Source organism: Xenia sp. Carnegie-2017, unplaced genomic scaffold, assembly GCF_021976095.1.
Source record: "Xenia sp. Carnegie-2017 unplaced genomic scaffold, XeniaSp_v1 HiC_scaffold_1, whole genome shotgun sequence".
Taxonomy (NCBI): Eukaryota; Metazoa; Cnidaria; class Anthozoa; order Malacalcyonacea; family Xeniidae; genus Xenia; species Xenia sp. Carnegie-2017.
Window position 1 is genome coordinate 1,087,129 of NW_025813402.1, and position 25,927 is coordinate 1,113,055.

At 38.8% G+C, this 25,927-nt stretch overlaps 2 protein-coding genes and 1 non-coding gene across 7 annotated transcripts; all 3 read left to right on the plus strand.

Moving 5' to 3' along the window:
• Positions 1 to 196: 196 nt before the first annotated feature.
• Positions 197 to 14,401, plus strand: LOC124437854 (nuclear pore complex protein Nup153-like). 4 transcript variants are annotated; one of them, XM_046987796.1, is made up of 22 exons: positions 197 to 437; positions 546 to 905; positions 2,277 to 2,738; positions 2,810 to 2,941; positions 3,512 to 3,569; positions 3,706 to 3,785; positions 4,191 to 4,250; positions 4,542 to 4,604; positions 5,186 to 5,346; positions 6,064 to 6,094; positions 6,173 to 6,322; positions 7,123 to 7,272; positions 7,842 to 7,958; positions 8,050 to 8,085; positions 8,803 to 9,283; positions 9,430 to 10,449; positions 10,788 to 11,159; positions 11,241 to 11,677; positions 12,252 to 12,402; positions 12,468 to 12,698; positions 12,787 to 12,949; positions 13,050 to 14,401. In XM_046987796.1, exons 1-22 carry the CDS (start codon positions 336 to 338, stop codon positions 13,054 to 13,056), a joined length of 4,824 nt encoding a protein of 1,607 aa, XP_046843752.1. In that variant the 5' UTR covers positions 197 to 335; the 3' UTR covers positions 13,057 to 14,401. The 4 variants fall into 4 exon arrangements, 3 of the variants coding, with proteins under 3 accessions (XP_046843752.1, XP_046843745.1, XP_046843759.1); XM_046987789.1 differs by having other exon boundaries at positions 13,057 to 14,401; XM_046987803.1 differs by having other exon boundaries at positions 8,803 to 9,130; positions 13,057 to 14,401.
• Positions 14,402 to 14,665: 264 nt separating this feature from the next.
• Positions 14,666 to 19,602, plus strand: LOC124442193 (syntaxin-12-like). Of its 2 annotated transcripts, XM_046992679.1 has the most exons (12): positions 14,666 to 14,952; positions 15,250 to 15,366; positions 15,559 to 15,624; positions 15,705 to 15,771; positions 16,237 to 16,333; positions 16,613 to 16,690; positions 16,765 to 16,812; positions 17,456 to 17,532; positions 17,786 to 17,855; positions 18,145 to 18,217; positions 19,061 to 19,143; positions 19,221 to 19,602. In XM_046992679.1, the coding sequence occupies exons 2-12, from the start codon at positions 15,270 to 15,272 to the stop codon at positions 19,311 to 19,313; spliced, it is 849 nt and encodes a 282-aa protein (XP_046848635.1). In that variant the 5' UTR covers positions 14,666 to 14,952; positions 15,250 to 15,269; the 3' UTR covers positions 19,314 to 19,602. The 2 variants fall into 2 exon arrangements, with proteins under 2 accessions (XP_046848635.1, XP_046848642.1); XM_046992686.1 differs by lacking the exon at positions 18,145 to 18,217.
• Positions 17,129 to 17,200, plus strand: Trnat-ggu. Its single transcript has one exon. It is a non-coding gene; the product is annotated as a tRNA-Thr (tRNA).
• Positions 19,603 to 25,927: the final 6,325 nt, after the last annotated feature.

Here is a 25,927-nt window from a genome sequence, read left to right on the forward strand (position 1 = left end):
CTTTGTTGACTTTCTCTGCCAGTTTTCATGCTTTGCACCTTACAAATTTTTTTATTTGAAAGTATTTCTACGAAAAATTGAAGAAAGTAGCGATATTTTTTTTGTCGTTGAACGGCCCGCGAAGTTCAACTGCAACACCACGTGATCGTGTCTAGCCAATGAAAGAGCTGTAAGACTGAGCGCTCATCTTGCGATTTGCGAAGTAGAGAAATCCTCACACATGTCGGAAAAGACTCAGCTTTTATCGATAAAAAACCGTCTAAAAGAACACCCTTACGATTGATCCTGGTGGGTGGAAAACGGACCATTATCTTCTGCGGCTATAGGATCGCATAATGGTCGATCAACCTAACCAGAAGTCGTATAAAATCCGCGGTCATTCAAGGCAACGAAGAAGTTCCAAACCTTACTTGAGGCCTAACGAAGCAAAAAATAAGGTAGATTACTATTTAACACAATTACCCCTTTTTATATGTGATCGTATAGTTCTCATTTAAGCAAACTAAAATGGCTCTCAGCGGTAAAACTTTTTTGCTCATTTTTAGGGAATTTTTGATAAAGTCAAAGAATACTTCAATCCAAGTTGGTTGGTCGGGTATTTTTCATCAAGCAAGGACGATTCTGAAGAGTACGAGCGAAATTTAGACAGTCACGCTACTGTCACACATGAGGAAGGCAGTGCTTCGAATGTGAGAGAGCCAATACAGCATGCTTCTTCTTATGTTGCAGAAGAGGATGAAAATGAGGACAGTTTTGAAAGTTTTGAAAATGATTCTGAACAGAGTTTGAATGAGGACGATATGAATGATGATCTAACTGTTCACGACAAGAATGACAGAAGGGAGAAACTTGATAACCGTGATCACTCGATTCGATTGTCAGGTTCCCTAGATGATGATTTTGAGGTGAGTTTTTGGAATGCATTGCATGAGCTTAAAGGTTTCAAATCTTGTTTTTTGAGATGTCTCATTTTCAAAGATGAGCATCTAGGAAACAAGATTTTCGTCAATTCGTCCTTTTTAACTCTTTCACAACCATGTCCTTTTTTACCCCGACATGATAATTATTTTAAACGTATAGCAGAAATATTTCATCACATTGTCTAAACTTTGGATTTATAAAATAAATGCAAAAATATTTTTGGCTAAAGTTGGAAGTCAACTGAATTTGTACGTAGCAGGACTCAATGTAGTGTCCACTAAAGTAGCCTATAGTATTGAAAGGTTTAATATGTAAGATAAACGTGAGGATAAAATTCCTTTTTCCTCTTTCGTCAAAAGGTTTTCTCACTTATGTGTCATATGATGGCTTATATTTGAACACTGGCTAGATAGTGCAATGTCAGTGTGTCAAATAATCCGTCTAGGACAAGCACTTGTCTGGCAAAACCATCACATTACAGTTCTTTTGCACCAGCCATTTTTGTAGATATCTGGAACAAAACTTTATGGTTAAAAATAATTTTCACATCAGAAATGGGGATAGTCCGAGCAAAAAAATGCTTAGATCTGTCATTTGATTGGTAACTGTTTAGACCTGATTTTTGTGCCTTGAATATTCAATCTTTCCATTGATCGTAGTTTTGTCTATAGTGAAAGATCTATGAAATGACCAAGAAATGGCAAGGTCTGAAATGAAGTTTTTTTTTAAGTATACATATAGATACGAAGTTTTTAGAATTTTGTATCCCCCCCTGTCATCTAGTATCCCAAATATGGATACTAAACCAGTTGGCTTTTCTTATCCCAAAGTCAGATACAACATAACCTTTGGCTTACTTTCATTTGTTTATGATCAATGTGGAAGTTTCTTTTGGAAACTTGAAAGGAATTTTTCTTCCCCCAGAAATTTATTGAAAATATACATGTTGCTTAATTATTACAATTCAACCTCATATCAGTTTATGTACACTTACTAGACGCATGTTACAGCGCTGTTTAATTAATCGAAATAAGAGAGAAGTAAAAATATTGATTGCTGACCCTTTTTATAAACTTTGTATCCAAAAACAAAATTTTCCACACTATCCTTTGGCTATCAGAATTGTGATATAAATGGCCATAATTTGTTTTTACTTACTTGGAGTTTACTTTCTATAAATTTTATTTCATATTTGTGATAACATCTCCTTATGAAACCTCGCGTCTCCCCTACATTTAAACCAAAACCAACATCTCTCTCAAAACTTCTCTTCCATTTTATTGAATTATAAATATAATAGATTTTATCAATTTCGACCACAGTTTCTGATGTTTCAAATTTATTTTATTTACCAGGATGCCAAAGAAAGACAAAAGAGGACAGTCTTTGATTCTTCAGATCGTATATTTCAAAGGACCGATCATCTTACTCGGAAACCATTACCTTCCTTACTCCATTCTCGTGCTGCATCAAGCTCGTTGCTATTGCAACGTGGGATGCACGGCATTCGAAATAAAGGAAATTTATTCAGTGCAAATTCAGGTGGAAGCACTACTTCTAGAATGAAATTTTCATCAACACCAATTACCGCACATGATACTGGTGAATCAAGTGCTAATCTCGTGAATGATAAACTAGCAAGGCATTCTTTAAGTGCAAGGAATTTATCAATAAATGACCGCATGTCGACTAGAAATGAGACACCAAAAATGGCTTCTGTGCCAGAAGATAAACCATCAAGAACATCAAGTTTACCAGCTCTTTCAACTACCAATTCTACACCGTTGTTTTCTGTCGAGAAATTTGTCACACCTGTGGTATGATTTATCGTTGTTGTCGCTTAATCATTTCGGGCTTTGTGTATGATTTTTTACCACGTTCTTTGTAGCAACGATCGTTCAAAAATAAACGGGTTGGTTCACCAAACTATCCTGGACCTGTGATTTATGGTGGAGCTTTGAATGTTTCTCGTGAAATACCTTTTAAAAGAAGGAAGATGTCAACATCGCCAGGCTCCGAGGTTTTTTTCCATTTGTTTTTATGTTTGTCCATGTTTTTCTTGAGCATTTGTAAACCCTCTACATTTGGTCACAGAATAAGAACATACAGAAGGGTCACTCGTGTCGGAGCCTTTGATATTTTTGTCCTCGCGCATGTCGTGCCGCGCATGGTGGCCACCATTATTCCAGCCAGATGATTAAGGTTTTTGACTTTTTCCAAACCTTTAAAATGATCCGAAGTCATTTCTTAAGTCAAAATATACTTGAATTCATTATTAAGTAATGATGTCATGTAATTTTAATGGTTGTAAACAAGTGAAAAATCCTAATCATCTGACTGGAATAATGGCCGACATGAGGACACATTGTACACCTGAGTGACCTTTCTGTATAATCTTTATTCTGTGATTTGGTCTTTTTGGCCTGCACTGATCAACTATCAAATTCTCCCAAAGGTGTCCTCATTTTGCATAAGCCTATGTACTGCAAACACAGTAAAGTTCTTTTATTACTTAATTACATTGTAATCGTGATTGTTTCATTGGCGAAGTTATTTTTATGGTCTAAATATTTTTTTAATTTTTCTTCAGAGCCATCATCCTGTATCAAAATTACGTATTCGAGGTGTAAAACAGTTATCAACACAAAGTATGTAAACTTCAAAGTCATTTCCCCACCATTTTTTCAAATACATGAAGCTGTATGTGTTCTATCATACATCATATGTGATTTTATATAGTTATATAACATGAAGTTCTTTGTGTTTTTTTAATGAATATTACAGGTGCTGCTGCTGGCCGATCCAGCACAAAAACGGCTCAACGTATTCTTGATGCTTTGGAGTCAGTCTCTTCCCCTCTTAAGGTGATAATTTTTTTCTTTGTTAGTTTTAATGCTGCGGCTTTAAAATGCTGATGCTTTCCCTTCTAATTGCTAATTTTGACATTGACCTTTGCTTTTGCACATGAGTGGATTGATGAGGTTTTACACATTACACCAAGAAGTGTTTAAATGGATCTTTTATTCGTATTACGTTTCTTATACTTCATAAATTTGTCATCTGGTAATTGATGTCTGTGCTTGAGTATAAGCTTTTTGAATTTATAAAAAATTTCTTTGGTAAATTGCACATTAGTTAAAATTGTGTTGCATTTTATGAAGTATTAATTTGGATACGTATGTGTATTCAAGTATCCATTTGACACCCCCCATATCCATGAATAACCACCAACTTGGCGTGCGATGATATAATGATATTTCTTGATATAGGATGTTCGACGTATTCCTGCACCCATATCATTGGCATCTGCTTCACCTTTATCTTTTATTGTGAGTATTTTTATCTGCATGTAAATTTTGTTTTGTATCCCATGATTCCATAGTGGTTGTATCCCATGATTCCATAGTGGTTGTATCCCATGATTCCATAGTGGTTGTATCCCATGATCTCATAGTGGTTGTATCCCATGATTCCATAGTGGTTGTATCCCATGATTCCATAGTGGTTGTATCCCATGATTCCATAGTGGTTGTATTACATCATTCCATAGTGGTTGTATCCCATGATTCCATAGTAGTTGTATCCCATGATTCCAATTGTATATTTCACATACTATATAGCCTTCAAAGACAAGAACAATACCTCCCAAGACAAAAGTTGGTCCAAGGGTTTCATATCTGCAGGTGAACTTTGAATGTAAACAATATTTCGCCTTATTCAACAAACAATGTTTGATTATTTAAAGTATTATTTTCTGCCGACTGAGGAACGAAAAAGGCAGGAAATGTTTTCTCACACACCCTTGGGAGCCCGATTGTGAATCGGTGTGGCGGGTGGTGTAGGTTAGATTAAGCCCATTTTGTTGTTGCACCCGCACACAGCTTGACTAAACCCCCCCCCCCGACTTCCGGGAAGGAACACTATAGGTTATATTAAGCCCATTTTGTTGTTGCATCCTCACACATCTTGACTAGAGCCCGCCCCCCCCGACCTCCGAGAAGGAACACTATAAACATATGTATATTGGTAACTAAGACTGTTGAGTTTAGGCTGCTACTCTTAGAAGCTGGGCCGCTCAGCCGATGTAATGGTGTACGTAGCTGTATTAACTGGTTTTATGAATGAAATAAATGTCAAGCTTGCGGCGGATTCGTTGCAGCTGCTCCCAGTTGTGTTTGAGAATAAATTTTTTGTACGAATAAAGTAACTTCACGGCCAACTGTCGTTACGACGGACATGAGAATATTTTTCATGTTTTCATTAGGCAAAATTAATTGGTGATCCTCCTGTATCGTCACTTCAAACCCCCGATGTTGCGAAAGTTTCGTTTGTTGAAGAACCCCGTGAATCCACAGAAGTCCAATCTGATCCATCACCTTCAACCACGCGCCGACCTTCAAATCCCCGCTCCCAAGATAGCACGTTGTAAGTACAGTGATTGGAATTTCTTTTTCTCTGTTCATTTTCTTTACGTGTTAATGAAACAAAAGCCAGTTAATAAGTAGATGTACTATTCAAGAAAATCGTTCAGTAAAAGCCTCGAAAAAATTTGTTTAAATGAACTCGTAAACTTGAATAATATACTCTGTTGCGAAAACGAAAGAATCGTTGCTACGCAATCGTTTTTTATGCTAGACTTAAGATAATTGTTATTTAAGAGAACTGGTAATCAGGCAATACAGTTGTGTTATTTTCAGAACAACATTCAACTCTGAAAGATTGTTATTTGCAGTCCGGTGTTTGAAATTGAATGAAGATACGATCTTCGCACTTTGCTCTTCGCACGTTGAGTCACCTGAATTTTTCAGATTCGTGAGACAATTGCTTAAATTGTCCAGCAAAGTGCGAAGATCATATCTTCATTCAACATTCAACTCTATTGAAGTAAAATGCGTGGAACGCTACCCGAAGCAAATAATTGAAGCCAAATCTTACACATCAGACACGCGAGATTTTACCCCAAGACACGCGTGTGTAGTGTTTCGAGATTCTCTCGCGGAGTGATGATTTACTGACTACACACGCGTGTCGGGTAAAATCACGGCTTCAAAAAATTATTAGAGTTTTGTGTTACAGGTAGCGTTCCATGTATTTTAGTGCAATATTCAACTCTAACTTTTCTCTCTCCCGGTTTTACAACAGTTTCAGTGATCTAAATGATGTCGTTCTCAAGGTATGTAACAATGATTTTCGTCAGTTGGAAACATCGTTGTATTTATTTTAACGATATTCTCTGCTTCTTGTTCACTAGACTTCTCTGCCTGGTTCTTTAGCGCCCAAATCTTTACCAACCTCTCTATCGCCAATTGAGAATACGAAAAAATCTGGTGGCAAAATGAAAAGCGCTCCACGCAGGGAAGCGATGCATTATAGCTCGAATAAAAACAGCCCGGAAAGCGAGGTTTGTTTTATTGGAGCACTAAAATGTCAATAACCATTGTTTTGAAATCGTCCACATTCAAAATAGATTAACAATTTTACTAACGAAAGTCCCAAATCGTTAAAACTGTTTGCACTCTGGGGAGATGTAATATTTGTCTTTCTAAACCCGGAAGGGGGGTATTGTTTTTCTTTCTAAACTTGGGAGGGAGGCGATGGTTTTCTCATTAAACTAGGAGGAATGCAAGTTTGTGTTACTGAGTTAGGGGAGGCGATGGTTTTCTTGTTAAACTAGGAGGAATGCAAGTTTGTGTTACTGAGTTAGGGGGGGAGGCGATGGTTTTCTTGTTAAACTAGGAGGAATGCAAGTTTGTGTTACTGAGTTAGGGAGGGAGGTGATGGTTTTCTCATTAAACTAGGAGGAATGCAAGTTTGTGTTACTGAGTTAGGGGAGGCGAAGGTTTTCTTGTTAAACTAGGAGGAATGCAAGTTTGTGTTACTGAGTTAGGGGAGGCGAAGGTTTTCTTGTTAAACTAGGAGGAATGCAAGTTTGTGTTACTGAGTTAGGGGAGGCGAAGGTTTTCTTGTTAAACTTGGAGGAATGCAAAGTTTGTGTTACTGAGTTAGGGGGGGAGGCGATGGTTTTCTTGTTACACTAGGAGGAATGCAAAGTTTGTGTTACTGAGTTAGGGGGGAGGCGATGGTTTTCTTGTTAAACTAGGAGGAATGCAAAGTTTGTGTTACTGAGTTAGGGGGGGAGGCGATGGTTTTCTTTACTTGAAAAGACTCGACAGCAACAAACATTTTGGTTATTTTTTTAAGGTTGCGAATCCTCTACCGGAAATCAATAATGCCATACCACTTCCTGTGAACTTGAATAAGAATTTATCTTTCCCAATGTTCAATTCGTCCAAAACACTTCATTCAAATAACGATGTCGCCAGGAAAAGTTTTATTGATGACAAACAAAAGGTAATATAGTCTAGCTTATAAATTATTGTTTTATTTTAATTACGAATTCTTTCGAAAGATTTTCATCCAAGAAAAGTTGTTTACTTAAAGTAAATGGTTTGAACCCGGGAGTATCGTTACATGTTTGTAAATGTAGATCGTTCAGGTTGGTATAGTCCTGAGAAGGACTGTTTTTGTTGTTGTTGACTGACGTTTCGACAACCTTAACGGTAGTCATCTTCAGAGTCAAATGAAAATTGTTTTACCTTCCAATAGATTCAGATTTTCTGCCACTTTTGCCCAAGCATTTGCCACGACAAACTTGTCTTTATAATCCTTATATGTTTTATTATATAAGCAGAGTCAAAAGACTTCATTTGACTCTGAAGATGACTACCGCTAAGGTTGTCGAAACGTCAGTCAACAACAACGAAAACAGTCCTTCTCAGGACTTTACCAACCTGAACGATCTACATCAACAAACATGTAAAAGTAGTTTACGTTGATTTGAAATCTTGTTTGTAAGTAAAATATCTTTTTCTATTTGTAAACTTATTTTTCTCACCTTGATGTTATTTTGTGTGTTGAAGAAACCGCCATCCTGCGAAAGGCAAGAGTCACCTAGAAACGGCTTTCTCTTTTCATCTCCCGAAACTGAATCTCGAAAATTTTCAGTTAAAGAGTGTCTTGAAACCGCGGATAACGAGGTACATGTTCGTTAACATGAAGTATTTAACATTCCGTTGTTATTATTAACGATTTTTTACATGAAGATAATCGATGACTTATATATTTTAGGTATCGTTCTCCTTTAGTGAACCTGCGCCAGTAAAGGTATGAACACTTCTTTGGTTTCCTATAGAAACGGAGCAAGCTTTTGTCACACAGTCTATGAGCGGTTTTGTCAACTACTCAAAGCCTGTTTTTATTATATTTAACATTTGAAGTTTAAAGAACGAACCAATATTTGTATATCGTAGCATAAAGCAATAAAAATGTGTTCATTATAAACTGCATTTTAGCGATGAACGAGAAGATGTATGAATATATAATTGACGTCGAATATGGCAAAGCAGTAACAAAATCTGCTTGCTAACCCCTCCCACTTGAAAATAGTCGGGTGCCCAGTCCTAATTGACGTCAAACATGGCAAAGGAGTAACAAAATCTGCTTGCCTACCCCTCCCACTTGAAAATAGTCGGGTGCCCAGTCCTAATTGATGGCAAAGGAACATTGAACTCAAATACATGGAACGCTACCTGAAGCAAACAATTGAAGCCAAATGTTATATCCCGACCCGAGATTACACCCGGACATATTAGGGTTTGGTACTACAGGTAGCGTTCCATGTATTTTAGTTCAATGCAAAGCAATAACAAAATCTGCCTGCCAACCCGTCCCACCTGAAAAAAGTCGGGTGCCCAGCCCGTGTAATATATTATTTTTTGTCTTGCCTTCTTTTGTTCCCCAGTCGGCGTAAAGTAGTAACATATCCATTGTGGTGAGAGACTTTGACAGCGTAGTTCTATGAATTTTTTGTTTCTTGTTTAGGTTTCTGGAAATAAAAAACCTTCAAGGAGTTCTTCATTGCAATCTTCAAAATCTGCGCCTTTGTTATACACTTCGCCGACTCAAAATTCCGTTTCGTTATTTTCGAAGAGTCCTCAAAGCGATGACGCATTTTCGCCATCAAGAAATGACGTAATGTCGACGCCTGAAGAGATAAAAAATCCAGAATCTGTGAATGTCAAGAACTTTGTGGCAAATATCGAGAATACAGCTCCTTGCCAGTGGAAAAAACCCGTGGAAACTTGTAAAAGCAGTTTCGCTAAGAAGGAAAACCAGATTGGGAACTTGAAGAAGCTAGAAGCTCCCAAAGGTACTTCGGATAGCAATACTAAACAGGCTGCTGTACTAAAACCTAAATTTGCTGCCCCAAAAGACTTATGGGAATGCCCCACGTGTATGATCCAAAATAAAAACGACATCCTGCAGTGTCCCGCCTGTCAGACGAGCAAACCTGGATCCGTAGGTAGCAGGAAGTTTTGATTATGAAAATACTGTAATGAAAATATTGTTTTTGTAATTGAATTAGGAGCTGTCGTTTTGACTTACAGTTTATCAAACGTTCCTTGCTTTAGTGTATCATTTTTAATGAATACTTTTTTTTTCGTAAAGGTCCTTCACAGTTACAGAATCAGACCAACAGCAGTAATGAAGGCTCCACCTCGGGTGGTTTTTCCTTTACAAGTGGTAAAGTTAACTCCACCTCATCAGGAGGGGGCTTTACCTTTGGTAATGTCAAATCTGCCTCTTCCGGAGGGGGATTATCTGGCAAGGATGTCAACTCTACCTCATCAGGAGGGGGATTTACATTTGGTAATGTCAACTCTGCCTCTTCAGGAGGGGGATTACCTGGCAAAGATGTCAACGCTACTTCATCAGGAGGGGGATTTACCTTTGGTAATGTCAACTCTGCCTCATCAGGAGGGGAAATACCTAGCAAAGATGTCAACGCTACTTCATCAGGAGGGGGATTTACCTTTGGTAATGTCAACTCTGCCTCATCAGGAGGGGAAATACCTAGCAAAGATGTCAACGCTACTTCATCAGGAGGGGAAATACCTAGCAAAGATGTCAACGCTACCTCATCAGGAGGAGGATTTACCTTGGGTAATGTCAACTCAACATCTTCACATTTGAAGAGTAAGACAGACAACATTAATAAAGATTCGTCATCTGGTGGTTTTTCATTTGCCAACACTCGTGTCAACCCTATCGCATCAGGAGGGGGTGTTACAAGCACAGATGTCAGCTCTATCTCATCAGGAGGGGGATTCAACTTTGGCGCTAGTCAAACCAACCAATCTACAAACATTGGATCAACTTTTACCTTCGGTCAGAACAAAACAACAGAATCGTCGAACTTCACTTTTGGAAGCAATAACGTTACAAAATCTGATGCTAACGTTACCTCAACAAGTGAGGAGACTAAGTCTTCGGTCATTTTCTCGTTTGGTGCTGGAAAATCAGACGAGAATTCCGCCAACACGATCTTTTCAAGTGCTGCAAGCTCAAGCAAGAATATTGATAAACAGATATTTTCTTTCGGCGCTCCATCCTCTCAAACGACAACTGACAATACTCTAAACACAAAAAAGGAAAGTCAAAAATCCAACCTTAGTCAAGTAAAGCAACGTAAGTAGATAATGTGTTTTTGGGAGAGTATGGTGATGGTGGTGTATGGTGACAGTAGGGAGGTATGGTGATGGTGGGGGGCGCTTGTAATGGTGGAGGTGCATGGTGATGGTGGGGGTATGGTGATGATGGTGGTGATGGTGGATGGTGATGGTGGATGGTGGATGGGGGTGATGTTGTTGGGGGTGTATGGTGATGGCGGGGCATGTATGGGATAGAAACCTCTGGGACAGGGTGGGTGAATACAAAAGTTGGAAATATTTTTTTTGACATCTTGAGAGTAACTCGTTCCAGGAAATTTCTCTCGAAATTTCTCAAAACAATACTTGGTTTTATAGCAACAATGAACATAGCGCAAGCTGCTGCAGTTGGTCTATTGAAAGTTCCGGGAAAAGAAATCGAAACAAGTGAACCAGTCAATAAAGACATAAGACAAACCAATGCTGGCTCAACATTTGCATTCCCCACCTCTGCAAACACACCGTCTTCATTGAAAACTGGTTTGGAGCAAACCGCTGGTTCTAAGGTTACCAATGCTGGCTCAACATTTGCCTTCACCACGTCTGCAAACGCACCGTCCTCATCGAAAAGTGATTTGGAGCAAACCGCTGGTTCTAAGGTTACCAATCAAAATCAAGCCGTTTCTTTGAACGCTGGTGTCTCGCCTTTCTCTTTGCTGAACAAGAACTCTGTAGAAACCAAGACCCCAGGTCATTTTATTTATTATCCTAATATATCTACAATTTTTATGTACTCTTATGTCCTCACGTGTCCCCTTTCATTCATTTCAGGCGGTCTTTTTAAATTTGGAGTTGCGCCATCTACTACCTCCACGGCAACTTTGAGTACAGTATCAGTTGTTACACCCATTACAACGTTCCTTAATGCCACGGGTTCAACGATACCCCAAGTCAGCCCGTTAAATCCCTCGTCCACCCCTAAGAATACGCCTTTTTCTTTCACCGGTTCCTTATCTCAGCCTAAGGCTACTGTAGCATCCGCTGTCCCATCTTTTGATATCGCCGCTTCAACTTCGAATAAAACAGCACCGTTAACGCAAACCAATCCTTCGACGTTTTCGTTCCTTGGCTCAGCGGCTACACAGACTACCAAAGCAACTCCAGCTTTTAATTTTGGTGCAGTGAACGGGCCTACATCAAGTAATGGAGTAAGTTCTACACCGACCGCTGCTACGACATCCGGTCTGTTTTCTTTCACTGGCTCACAGGTAATTATTACTATTGTCAATTGTACTGACTTTTGTAGTTGTGGCTTATCTCTGAGATCGTGTTTATTTATACTAGATATCTCTATCAGTTCTAAACTGTTCTTTCTAAAGATTCAGTAAAGATCATCTCTTATTGATCCAGTGTTACTACAGAAGGAAACCTAAACTATAACTAACTTTATTTATACTAGATATGTCTATCAGTTCTAAACTGTTCTTCCTAAAGATTCAGTAAAGATCATCTCTTATTGATCCAGTGTTACTACAGAAGGAAACCTAAACTAAACTAACTTTATTTATACTAGATATCTCTATCAGTTCTAAACTGTTCTTCATAAAGATACAGTAAAGATCATCTCTTATTGATCCAGTGTTACTACAGAAGGAAACCTAAACTAAACTAACTTTATTTATATTAGATATCTCTATCAGTTCTAAACTGTTCTTTCTAAGGATACAGTAAAGATGATCTCTTATTGATCCAGTGTTACTACAGAAGGAAACCTAAACTAAACTAACTTTATTTATACTAGATATCTCTATCAAAGCTCGTAAAACATAATTAATTTTCTAGCCACCCGTCTTACCCACTCAGCTTGCTGTTGAGAATTCCAACTCAATGGGTGGCGAAGAGATGGACGCGGACTCGAATAGCAATCACGGTCAATCAACGTTCATTCAAAACCCGGGAGGCTTCAATTTTTCCTCGGCTGTTTCAAATACAGGTAAAAATCACCAATAGTAACACTAACTGTTCACATTGAACTCATTTCAAACTTACCTGTTTTAGGCCAAACTCCGGGGGGTGTATTTGGAGCCCTTGGCAACAGCTCTACAGCTCCTTCCGCCCAATCCGGGGGGTTCAACTTTTCTGCCAATACTGGGGCGAGTTCCACATTTCAGTTTGGATCTTCATCTAGTTCAATGTCAGGAGGTTTTAACTTTGGTGCATCAGCGCCTAGCTCAAACACAACTCCCTTCATGTTCGGCAGCTCGTCTACGTCGGTCAGCGGTTCTACAAGTTAGTTCAACTAAACTTCCCTTTCTTGTTTATTGCCACTGTCTTCGTTCTTCGTTTTATTATGTATTTTTGTTGTTATATATTTTAGATCAAACTTCTACTCCGTTGAGTTTCAGTTTTGGCGGGAATGGCATTAAACCCGCACAAAATCCCACACCCGCTGCGTGTGATAAGCCTGCATTGTTTAGCATGGGCGCCGGGCAAACCACTCCTTCCAATAGAGTCTTCAAGAAAGCAGTGCGACGAAAACGGTAGAGGAATATTATGGTTATTAGAGATATATGTGTATGATCTATATTGATCCCGTTTTATCCATGAATGACCCTGAGGTTAGCGATTGCTGTTGCCTAGGAAATAGAGTTGGACAAGAATTTGAAATGAAGAAGAGCAACGACGCTTCATGATAATCAAGTAGCTAATTAAACGAAGTAATGAAGGATTTTGTGATGAATTGTTACACTGAAGAGTTCGGCAAAAAGATGAATCTGTTTTAAAGAAAAGGAGTAGTATACAGAGGATTGGGGCGAGATGCTTAATCTCATGCAACGGTATTGTAAACAGAATAAAATAAATAGCAGATAAGAGACATCTTAAACCGTCACAAAGTGTTTAACGTAGTTTTATTATAGTTAGAACAACAAGATGCACGTGTCACCTGACGTCATGTCACGTGTCACCTGACGTCATGTCACGTGTCGTCTTTATAATTCTTACTGTTTGTGAACACCATGAGAAGTCAAGTGTAGGTGAATAAGTAATTTTTTATTTCTACCTTCGATGCAAGGAAAGGAAAGCTACAGTGGGTTCAATTTAGGTATAACGGTTCTCGAAGCAAATGTGAATTTACTTTTCAGGTCAACTTTTCCTGTACTACACACCGTTTATATGTGAGATTTTGTTTGGTTGCAATAAGAATTATTATCTAGTCTGTGTTGTCAATAGTTGTGAAATTCCTTGCGTCGTCAGTCGTCAGATTTGTGGCTTTGAAAATCGAAAACGTTTAATGAAATCACTTCAAAATGGTTTTCATTGCTTCGAGATTTTGTCTTGAGTGCGAAGCATCTTTCGATGTTGAGATTCAGTAGTAATTACAGTATTATCATTGAAATAAACATATAACTGGACGGCTATCTTTAGACTATGAGCAAACCTGCTCCTTGCATGAAGCCAATTCTTACCTCCAAACACGCGTGTATGGAGGTCAAGTCCCGCATTTTAGAACTTATTGTTATGAACTTTCTTGGCCGTGCGGGAAAAGATTGGGACTAGTTAAATTGTTGGCTTCAAATTTTGGCGGGAAGTAGCAGTCCAGTTATATTTAGTTCAATTTATATTATTTAAGACCATGTTATTTGTATATATATAATAGTAGAGCGTAATCATTATGGCGATAATGCTCAAGTCAAGTCAATTCAAACGAAGGCTATTTTATACCGGGGCGAAGCTAAAATCAAATTGAAATATTTATTTTTATAAATGTAAATAACGGGATGTTTTTCGAGAATTTGTTGTGGTTGGGGGGAGGGATTTGTGGAAAATTTTTCCAACGGTTTTTCATGCTAAAATAGTCAAATTTGAATTGGATTGGCTACGGTTTTCAATATGAAAGAATTTCCCAGTATGAATTTTAACTGGACACATGTTTGTAAATTATTACAGCTATGTTGTAATGGTTGTAATAAAAGATAGTGGGTTCAAATTAAGGATTTTCTTGCTGTGTTGCTTTCACTCTCTTCTAACACTAATGATTATCGACATTCATGGAGGGGGGGTTGTTTTTGTTTTTTTGACAAGGATGTTTGTTCGGGAATGCAAACTCCACATACTATTTCAGGCTGTCGCGAGTGAATTAACTTCGTGTGATAATTGTTGAGAAGAATATTTTGAACCTATTTCGTTTTGATACTTTTTCAGATCCTAGACATAAATATGTTTTCGCCTTTTTCTTGCATCAGCAACCCGCCCGCGTACCTATCTTTTCAAACGTTGTCGACGGGTGGTGTTGAAATGACAAAGAAAATGTAAATTTTTCTCAGAAAATATAACTGATTTCAGTAGATTTGAGAAACAACTCAAACAAGCATAAAGATTGTCGTTGGCGAGCATCAAGTGGCACTGATATAAACCGGAATTGAAACGTTTCTCATTACATTGCAAATGTTGTCGCATTTCGTTTGAAGATTATTCGTCCGTGACTTGCTCTGAAATTGCATTGCATTTTGTGTGATAGAATGATGAGTTTTGTATAATGAACGTAAGTTTGCATGTAAAATGCTTCGTTGTCAATCTTCACAGTGAAATGCATGTTGTGTTTGTTAAACATTGATATCCTACCGAAAATTGGCGAATGTTAGGATTTTAAACTAGAGTGTGCTTCAAAATTGCTCTCGCGCGCTTGTCGAATTTTATGTGCAATGCATGTTTTAAAAGTTATTTATTTTGTTGTGCCCATGCTTTCTTTGTAATAAATAGATGCAAATCTTACAAGAATTTGCTTGGATTTTCAGTCTTGTGCTACATAACCGACGTTGAAGTTATCCTTCTCATTTAGAATTGACTTGAAAGTTGAAAATGTCTGCAGAATTCGATCGGGGATATGGAAGTATCATAGGGGGTACTGGTGGTGGTATGGATGATAGACAGTTTGCTGGAGGATATCAGTCTGATGGTACGGTAGTGGAGGATTTTAGTCATATTGAAGTAGACAGTTTGCCTTGGTCAAAATTGATCTCCGCATTGGGACAGTCATAATGTGTTGATTTTTTAAAATGGATTAATTTGACATGATGTTTTGTTGTCTCTGTAATCCTTTACTTGTCTTGACCATAAACATACTTCTCCTTTATTTCAATTTTTTTAGATTATGTGATATTCCAATCTCTGAGCGACACCGTCAGTAGCAATTTATTTCAAATCAATTCAAATGGTAAAATTTATGTCGTGTTTGACTGGAATCTGGTTTTCTTGATGCGTACTTCATGGTAAAGGTATTATATTTTATTTCAGTGCAAGCATTGGAGAAAATCTGTAAACAGCTTGGATCAACTTTAACAGAGGTTCCATACGATAAATTGTGAGTGTAAAAATGTTATTTGTGGCAGTTCTCAATAGGAGTTTACCCACCATTCCAAGCTTTTGTGAAATTTGTTTATGATAGCATCAGTATTAAAACATAGAATACTTGGGATTGCAAATTTTTTTGAATTGCGCAACGCCTGATTTCATGCATTTGTTAATTTTATTGAATTTTTTTATGTGAACACCATGATTCATGACTTTGGGTTAGAGATGTGAATACCATATGGCATACACCTTCTCTTTGTAAATATTTCCTTGAGAGCTGAGATTTCTGGCTTTGCTTGGGTCTTGTCTGTAAAATAATTGAAAATGTTGATAAAATACTGCATGAAATCTCCGTGCAAGCTCCCTGAACAGTGTATTTTATGACTTTCATTTATGCAACATTTAATCATTTTATCATCGAGATGAAATTCAGGACATTTTATTTCCAATTATTTTAATATGTTGACTATTACAGACATGATATTCAACAAGGAACTAACAAGATTGCCTCTGATACAACAGTTTGTCTTAAACGAATGATCAATTTACAAGGAGGCAGTGTAACAGAAAGAGTATGTGAAGATTTTTCATGTATTAGTGTGTACATAAAATGATTGAGTATCCTGCTGGTATAAGGGATGTTTGGGGACTTATATAAAGGGGGGGTGGAGATAGGTGTGAGAATCCATGTTGGTTTCCAGGGGGGTGTAACATAATGTTTCTATAGGTTGAATTGTTTGCTTACAGAAAGGATGAATATGTTGAATTTTTGTTGTGTTAACATAACTTCATGAAAAAATTTTTATGTTTTCAGTAGTTTTCATACAAATCCGTTGTTTAATTTGTTTCAGAGAAAACAAAAGCTGCAACAAGAAAGGTTAAAAGATGAATTTGAAGACTCCATTTCAAAGTATACAAATATCCAAAAGGTTTGCACGATTTCAAACTTTCTTTCTCAATTACCACTTCTTGTTTGTAATCGCTGTCATTTTGAATGCTTTAGAAACTTAAAGAAAAAAGTAAACAACTGTTCAATAACTCCACAAGCACGGTAACAATCATTGTTGTGCTTACACCTCTTTATAATTAGGGGGAATATCAGGGGATCAGGGGGTACATAGTGATATAACTATTGATATATAGGAGAACTTAGTAGCTCAACAGGTAGAGTTCAAATCTCGTCCAAGTCACATGTTTTTCATGTACATATAAAAAAAACCGTGTAAGGATTTTTACTATGTATAATCACTGATGATGACTTTGGAATAAAGTCGAAACACGGTGCCATCCAGTAAACTGCTATCGTGGCGGGAATCTCTCGTCCATACGCAGTTTAAAAGAGATTTGACTCGTCTCCAATCCCTGTGGGCTTGGTAGCTCAACAGGTAGAGCGGCGGACTGGTATCCCGAAGGTGCGAGTTCGAATCTCGTCCAAGTCGCATGTTTTTCATGTGCATATTTAACCGTGTTAGGATTAATATTATGGAGAACTTAGCAATAATTTTACAAGGTCAAGAAATTTACTCAGAAATTTGTGCAGTTAAATGCAGTTAGTGGTTTCCAAAACTATGAAGTCGAACAGTTGATAGTTGCGAGGTCCACAGCTTGGTAACCGCCTTTGCGTGAAATTGTCAACAGCTGTGACGTGTACGTTTCGTAGATTGTGCTGACTAATGGATTTTTTTTCACGTCAGGTCAAGTTCACGTCACATAAAAACAACGAAAAGGCAAAAGGCGACAAGACGACGCTATTATCAGACGATGTCTTAGGGTATGTTGTTGACTGCAAGGAACTGTTTTACTGTACAGTTGCTGCGGCGTTTTTTTGCAACCTTTTTTAGTTCTGAATAAACTAGAAGGAAAAAGACTAAGTCTCAATCATGTAGGAACGTTTCAAACACTGTGCAGTGTGAACAGAACGTCTGATGGGAAACTCTCGAGGGATGTGTCTATAAGACCATTGTAGTCCGCTGTTTGAGGGAGATTCCTTCCTCGTCTCTTATGGAGTTTTTTCTTTTCTTCAGTGACCAACAGCAGTTGGATGATTCCGTATCGCTGATCGAAGAACGAGAGAGATTAGTGAGACAGCTAGAGGTATGGTGTTTACCACAGAGTGGAGGGAGGGGTGAAATGAGGGGGGCATGGGAATATGTAATAATAAAGTTTTTCATGAAGGTGAAATAAGGTGTTGTAATGACGTTATCCTAGATAGGGTGTAGTAATGACGTTTTTCGAGGGGAGTAATAAGGTGTGCAAGGGACATGAAAGGTGTTGTAATGACGTTTTCCATGGCGGTAAAATGAAGCGTGCAAGCCGGGGGGGGCAGTAATGAAATAAAATGGCTAACTATTAATTTTTCTTGTCTTTTTTAATCTCGACAAAGTCTGACATTCTTGACGTCAATGAGATATTCCGAGATCTAGCATCCATCGTTCACGAGCAGGGTGAAGTTGTAGGTGAGTGTACCCCTCCTAGCTTTGGCTCGAGGGGTGTAGGAGGGGCTCCGATCTCCCTACAACATACTATTATTTATATACGGCATTGTAGAGGTACAAACAATTAGGCAATTTAGTTCCCATTTAGTTTTAATTGTTGTACTTTCATTGGCGACACCAACCGACTAAATTACAACACCACGTTTCCATAAGGCTGTAATTTTTGTAAATCAGAAGATACATGCATACTAGTGCTAGAATCGCATGCGGCTTCTCATCGCCGATATTTGCTATTGATATTTCATAAAATACGCTTGCGTTAGGTTTGTGTGAGAAGCTTTCTCAATGAAGAGGTTAGGTAAAAGGATTTTGATGGTGTATCAAAGAATGCTTGCCACAACTGCGTAAGAAATCGAGAAAAAAGATAAATTGCCATTGCCGATGAGCGTTTCCATATAAATTACTTATGTTGGCGAGTGTTGTAGTTGCATCGCCGATGAGCGTTTCCATATAAATTACTTATGTCGGCAAGTGTTGTAGTTGCATCGCCGATAGAATTACAGCAATTACTACTATATGTGAACTAGGCTTTAGTGTTTGATGGAGAATACCTCTGAAAATTTTCCAATCATAATAACAAGGCAACGCAATTTAACAAGCAAGTGTAACATGCTACGGGAACAAGTGGCCTCCAAACTACAGCACCCAGCCTCCCCTCCCTATGAAACCATTGTAGATCCATTTCGCTTTACCTAGAACACGGATAATCTTTCTCGTATTCATTTATTTCATAAAATTATCATAGAGATCAATTGCAACAGTTGTGGAACTATTCGTTAATTGACTAAATATTGTTACTTTCAGATTCCATTGAGGGCAACGTCATCACTGCACATGATGACGTAATAAATGCGAAGGACGAACTACGTAAAGCAAGCGTGTATAGGGTTAGTTCTGGCAGCAAAGTGCTTCGTTTGCTTTGGCTTTGCTGTAAAAAATTTCGTTTTATTTCATATTTTTATAGAGAAAAGCGCGAAAAAAGAAATGTTGTTTATTGTTGTTATTTTTGATCATTTTGACAATAGTTATTCTTGTGATATATTACGAGACGAAATAATTACAGTTACATGAAGTAACGTACTGTTTGGGATAATTGATACCTTAAGTACTTCATGGATATGTTAGTCGTAGAATTATTAGTGTTAGGTAGTTGTTTAGTCCCCTTCCCTCCCCCCCCCCCGACTAATCACATTCAACTATTATTACAAACTTTGTCTTCGTCGAATGACGGGGGGGGGGGAATTGAGGCTAGTAAATCATGAAATGTTTATGTGTATGTTACATGAAATGAATGAAATATGTTCGTCTACGATATAAGAAATTATATTCAAAAATAAGAACTTCAATTGTTGTTATGGTAATTCACTTCAACATTTCCTTGAGGAGCATGTTTGCTATAGTGTATGGTATTGTCATTATATCAAGGTTAAACAGACATGATGTCGCTGAAATAGTGCTTAATTCCAGGCTATTCGCAGAAAACTATAATCCCACATAAAGGGGCTGGTCGCATGAGCCCAGCTAACCTGGATTCAGTGAGGCGTTAAATGATTTTGGTAAGTGGAAACGATTCAACTTTTATCTTCTGATTAATCATCTCAAGCAATTTAACAACTACGCAAAATATTTAAAATTAAAACAACCAATTTACCCTAATTTGAGAATTTCAACAGAAATTACTGGTGGCGCTTAACAAACAGTTGTAATTTTTAAGCTTGAAATTTTGCCCCATTTCAATGCGTCGAATTCATTTAACGCCTCACTGAATCCTGGATAGCCGAGTTCATATGTACAGCCCCTAGTTCCACGTGCATTTGACCTTACGAAGGAAGAAAAGTTGTCAATAGAGCAGACGAATTGTTTAACATGTTTGTTTATTCATTCATTCATTATGATTTAAGTTTAATACAATTTCGTTACCCTCACGGGAGTGCATTGCGCACATGGGACAATCAGTACACGGTTGAAATATTCATTAAAGAAAGATCTCTATCAATAAAGTTACTGTCAGTACGTACCTATCATGAATTGGTTTCCTTATTTCTTCGATTTTCCATAAGCGATAAACACAAATTATTCGCTGTGAATGCAAGAAGCGTGGCTGCTGTAAGTCATAAACACGATACACGATAAAAACCGTTTGAAATACCCAAGAAGATTACCTTGTAGTGGCCGATACATCACGAATTTATCGATAGAGTGCAAGACGCGTTTTCGCAAAGTTTGTCAACGATGGTTGTGTAAAGAATGCCCACGTGGAGATGAACATAAAGAGGACTTGAATTAATGCTTCACTGAAAATGTGGACAAAAAAACTGCCGTCCAACAGACGAACAAAAAACTAATTTGACTTCAACCCGTAAAAATTGAAGGTAGAGACTTAAATATTAGAAAGACTTCGGCGATGCAGTTACTGTAGAGTGTAAAGATGTAAAGGCGACTTCTTGTAGCTTCCAGCCACTCATATGCTTTGTAAACAGTTGTTTCATGAGTCTAGGATTTGTCAATTGTGTATAATCGTTGACGAATGCAAATCTAACTTTGACGTAATAATATTTTGTACGAAATAATAGACAAGTTTGGTTTCAACAAGTCGAAAAAGTCACTAAGGTTTGATTAGTTAAGAAGGAGGCATTATAGTTATTTGTTAGTAGATTATGGTAAAGAAAGCGGAAATCTATTCATTTTGAATTTGTGCACAAAACGCGAAAGCGCAGCCCTATCCCAAAACTGCGCAAGCGCAGGCCTATCCCCAAACCACGACGCCCCACAAGGGCTCCTCCCCCACCACCCACGGAACTTAAGTGGAATGAAACGAAGGTTTTCAGCTATCAACTGAGAGCCTGGAAAATGCAGGTGCCGAAGGGACACCCCTCCCAACGCGATTTGATGGCTTTCCTCAAAAGCACCCAGCCCTACATCAAACGCAAACTCATCGAGGAGCTACTAGCTCTACGAGGAGTTAAGTTCCAGTTGGCTGTAGAGGTTGAGCTTCGGAAAGATGAAGCAAATGGCACTGAAGTGCTTCAAGCACCAATGTTGAGGACAAAGCATCTCTCGCTGCTACAGGTGCATGAGATTCCGCAAGCCCTACATGAAGCTTTCCTAACAATCCTGGAGAGATTGAAAAAGTTCACTCGGGAAGGGTCTGGGTGGATAGTGGGTCGTGTCAAAACACTCTGGCTTGACATCGCTCACTACCAGCCTTTACGCGGAGGCTCATACCTTCCTCTCCCCACCGCAGTCAAGAATAAGAAGGCAATCATCAACGTGAAAAACAAAGAGGACGACTGCCTCCACTGGTCTCTAAGGGCTGCGCTGTTTCCCGCAGCTAAACACCCGCAACGGCCGGGAAAGTATCCCACTAAAGACGGCCTTGACTTTGCGGGAGTGAGCGCACCCACACCGCTCTCCAAACTCGAACGAGTAGAGCGTCAGAACGACCTTGCTATCAACGTGTATGGTTGGGAAGGCGGCGTCGTTCCTTGCCGTCTCAGCAAAGTAGAGAGAGCCGCAAGACTGTGAATCTCTTCCTCGTCTTGGATCCGAATGATCCTGAGAAATACCACTACACATGGATCAAGACCTTCGACCGCCGTCTCAACCAGAGCGCCCACCATCAGCTGAACTTCTGTGAGCGTTGCTTTCACGGCTTCACCAGGCAGGATTTGCTGGAAGAGCATAAGCCTGAATGTCGAGGCATCAACCAGGCCGCGGTTGCCATCAGAATGCTAACCCCCGGAAAAAACGACAAAATCCGCTTTGAGAACTACCACAAGCAGCTCAAAGCGCCGTTCATAATCTACTCCGACTTCGAGAGTCTGATCTGCAAAATCGAGGGCCCCGCGCTTAACCCTGAAAAGAGCGTCACCCAGCAAACCTCCAGGCACGAGGCATGCGGCTACTCGTACATAGTCGTCCGTTCTGACGGGAAAACGCAGCCGCCGCAGCTCTCCCGAGGGCTGGACGCAGCCAAGCATTTCCTGGAAGCGTACCCTCTTGCTCCGCAAGGGGATCTACCCCTACGAGTATATGGACGGCTGGCCCCGATTTGACGAGGAGGCCCTCCCGCAGAAGGAGGCTTTCTACAGCAAGCTCTCTGGCGAAGGCATCACCGACGGCGATCACACCCACGGAAAAAGTGTCTGGGACGCTTTCGGCTGCTCCACTCTCGGCGACTACCACGATCTCTACCTTCGGACCGACGTCCTCCTCCTCAACGACGTCTTCGAGAACTTCCGAAAGATGTGCCTCGAGCAATACCGGCCAGACCCGGCCCACTATTACACGAGACCGGGCCTAAGCTGGGACGCTCTTCTCAAGCACACAGGGGTTGAGCTCGAGCTGCTCACCGACATCGATATGCATCTCTTCATCGAGAAGGGCCTGCGCGGCGGCATCAGCATGGCCAGCAGGCGCTTCGCCAAGGCCAGCAACCCCGAGGTGCCAGACTACGATCCGGGGAAGCCCCAAAGCTGGATCCAGTACTACGACGCCAACAACCTGTACGGCTGGGAGATGTTGCAGCCGCTGCCGACAGGCGCGTTCGAGTGGGTCGCTCACGAGGATGTGAAGGCAGCCCTGAACCAGCCTGTAGTGCAGAGAAGGGCTATATTCTCGAAATCGATCTGGAGCACCCAAAAGAACTGCTGGAAGAACTTACTTTGTACAAAATACTGTTTTAGATAAACTTGATTTTTAAGTCATTTACTGATATTTTTACCAAAAGACAAAAAGAAAAATTCAAAGGCATAATGTAAAATTCAAAAATTTGTCAAGTTGTTTGAACCTAGAAAAAATTAGTATAGGTAACTGTAATTTGTAAGGACACAAGAGAAAAGTAGTGCAAGAAGGTTAGCATTTTTGAGAATTAATAAGTTCTTGACATACATTACACAAGGCCATAATATTATAAATAATGTCTGTATAATAACAATTATACAACATGCTAAATATCTTCACCTACATTATAATTATTTAAACAGGTTTGCCTTCATGCAGCAATAAGAAAAGTGTTATGTCAGAGAAACCAATGCACTTTAATTTAAGAAATCGTATTTTCAATGGGAAATTAATGTAGTTCTGTTCAGTAGTAGATCCATGGTTGTCAATGACAATCCAGTTACTAATATCTTGGCTCAAAACAGAACCAGCAACATGATTATAGAATTTCTGAATTTCGCTCTTTTGCTCTCCTAGTTCAAGATATTTTCTTCATAAGTTCTCAGTAGATTTATCAGAATATTATAACACCTTATAAGACACCCAGAATCAATCCTACCAAAAAAAAACTCAAAAAAAAATACATACCTACTTATATTTCCAGTCGACTTAAGTCGTAGGGGTAAGCTAACTTTTTCTAACTCCTTTTTGGACATTTTAACTAAGATTTACCCATCTATTCAAGAAAGACAGTTGCACGAAGCTGTTAAAAAATAGTCAAAAACACAAGTATTGCGCATGGGATTATGAATTAAAGCTTAAAGACACATTGACAGTGTAAAGAATGCCGTTTGATATTTATTTCTAACATAGCTAAAGCATTACTTGACAAAATATACGTTATTTTACAGTAGATTTACCTCATTTAAATGTGTGTGTCTATTTCACAAAAACCTGAAGCATTATTTTTAATATTTTATGCTTACGGTATCGTGGTTGTTTTTGCTGGTTGTCATTGATATAAGCAGTAGTAGAGTTCCGGATTCGGGAGGGAGCAAATGTTAAAAATTTTTCTCAAAGTGGAAGTTTTGACAACCGAAATCCGCCATTACCGCCGTTTTTGACCACGGGGTCCAGGCAGTGAACTCGACATTTGAATAGCTGGAATGATAACCGGAGCCAAAAATTGAAGCCAAAGAAATATTTGTCGTCATCATTCGTCATTACACGTCAGGCTCTAGTCTTTCGGGTGTTCATTTAAATTTTTTTTAATCATTTGTCCCTTGGTAATGGTAGAGTTCGGATCTTGATCAGAGCGTAAAAATAACGAAATTTTTGGAATGAAAAGGTTCACGGAAAGTGAATCAAAGTGATAAATCGATAACCAAGGTGAGGTGAACTTAGTCGATCTGCTCTTACACTGCGGTTTTCCTTTAAAACATATCAAAGTCTTTAAGGCAAATGGTTTGAACCCGGGAGTATCGTTACATGTTTGTAAATGTAGATCGTCCAGGTTGGTATAGTCCTGAGAAGGACTGTTTTTGTTGTTGTCGAAACGTCAATCAACAACAACAAAAACAGTCCTTCTCAGAACTATACTAACCTGGACGATCTACATTTACAAACATGCAAAGTCTTTACGAATATTCAATTATTGATATCGAGATGATAACCATTTAGTATTTCAAGCACTATCAAAATCGATGAAAAATACAATCGCTCTGTAAAAAGTAAAAATGCGAGTTATAGACTCAATATTTTTTATGAAACCGGATATTCAAGTTTTTTTTTTCTTCGGAAAAACAGATCTTTAAATCCACTGAAATGACAAAAATAGACAAACACTGTCTGACACCGTTTGAAAATTTACCTTCCTACGAGAGAAAAATTTATGCTTGAATATTTTCTCGTCATATTTTCTATTGTATTGTCTTTTTAGCATAAAGTGTAATTTTCAGTTGGCTTTTCCTCGTTACAAGTTGTAAGTTACAACGAGCTCACTGTAGTAAAGTTTCAGCTGTAAAAAATAACCTTTTGCGAAGAGTTGGCCTCGTGTGTTGTTTGTCGTGATGTTGTTTATATGTTTATGCTTTTGCAATTTGTATTCAAATTTATATTGGCCGTGTATGTTTGGCACTCAGGGGAATGAAACTGACGTACAAACCGCGTGAATATTCGACTTTGAAGGAATGGAACTGACGTACAAACCGCGCAAGAGACTAGGACTTTGGCTTCAATTTTATATCTATCAAATGTATTGTCGTTATCATTCCAGATATATATATATATATGGAGTTCACTGGGTCCAGGCACCATTGCCCCTCCAGGTTTTATAGAGCTCAATGGTTGCGTGGTTGCGACCAGGCAGGCAAGTCACCAGGCCTGTTGTTTGAATGGACGTTTGAGGGTATTTTCACTATTAGCGTATAGAGTTAATTTAAGGAAGAGGCTGGGTTGCATCAGGCTATAGTGACCATTGAGTCTATAAGACCTGGAGGGGAAACGTCAACAAAATTACTATAAATTGTTAGCGCGCGGACGCGTGGTCAAAACCATGGCGGATTTTGGTGGTCAAAGTCAGCGGAGAGACGCGGGCTTATGAAATGAAAACTTTTTCGCCCCTCCGGATTTGACCACCACGATTTCGTGTATATAGACATTACAATAAATATCAAAACATTTGTTGCGAAGTCTTATTTGAATACTTTTATTGCAAAAAATGCCGCAATCTTGTGTTGTACATGGATGCAAAAATAGTGCAAGAAAAAAAACTTTTCATGGCACCGGTATGCAATAAAATATTGTTCATTATTTCTCAAAAAAAAGCACTTCGTTTTTGTAATTTTGTCGCTTGATGGCGTGATACCATTTCGTTTGTAGTTTTTTTTAATTTTTTTAAAGCATAATATTTAATTTAAATTGTATTTATCTCAAACTTTCTGCTCATTATAGCTCAGGGGCGGATCTAGGCCATGGCGAAAGGGGCTTGAGCCACGGTCAGAATTCTGC

Coding starts and splice junctions, on each gene's coding strand:
- LOC124442193 (XM_046992679.1), top strand. CDS start 15,270: ATGTCTGCAGAATTCGATCGGGGATATGGAAGTATCATAGGGGGTACT. Junction 15,625..15,704: donor ATTTCAAATCAATTCAAATG/GTAAAATTTATG, acceptor ATTTTATTTCAG/TGCAAGCATTGGAGAAAATC. Junction 15,772..16,236: donor GAGGTTCCATACGATAAATT/GTGAGTGTAAAA, acceptor TGACTATTACAG/ACATGATATTCAACAAGGAA.
- LOC124437854 (XM_046987789.1), top strand. CDS start 336: ATGGTCGATCAACCTAACCAGAAGTCGTATAAAATCCGCGGTCATTCA. Junction 438..545: donor CTAACGAAGCAAAAAATAAG/GTAGATTACTAT, acceptor GCTCATTTTTAG/GGAATTTTTGATAAAGTCAA. Junction 12,950..13,056: donor AAAGCAGTGCGACGAAAACG/GTAGAGGAATAT, acceptor CCTAGGAAATAG/AGTTGGACAAGAATTTGAAA.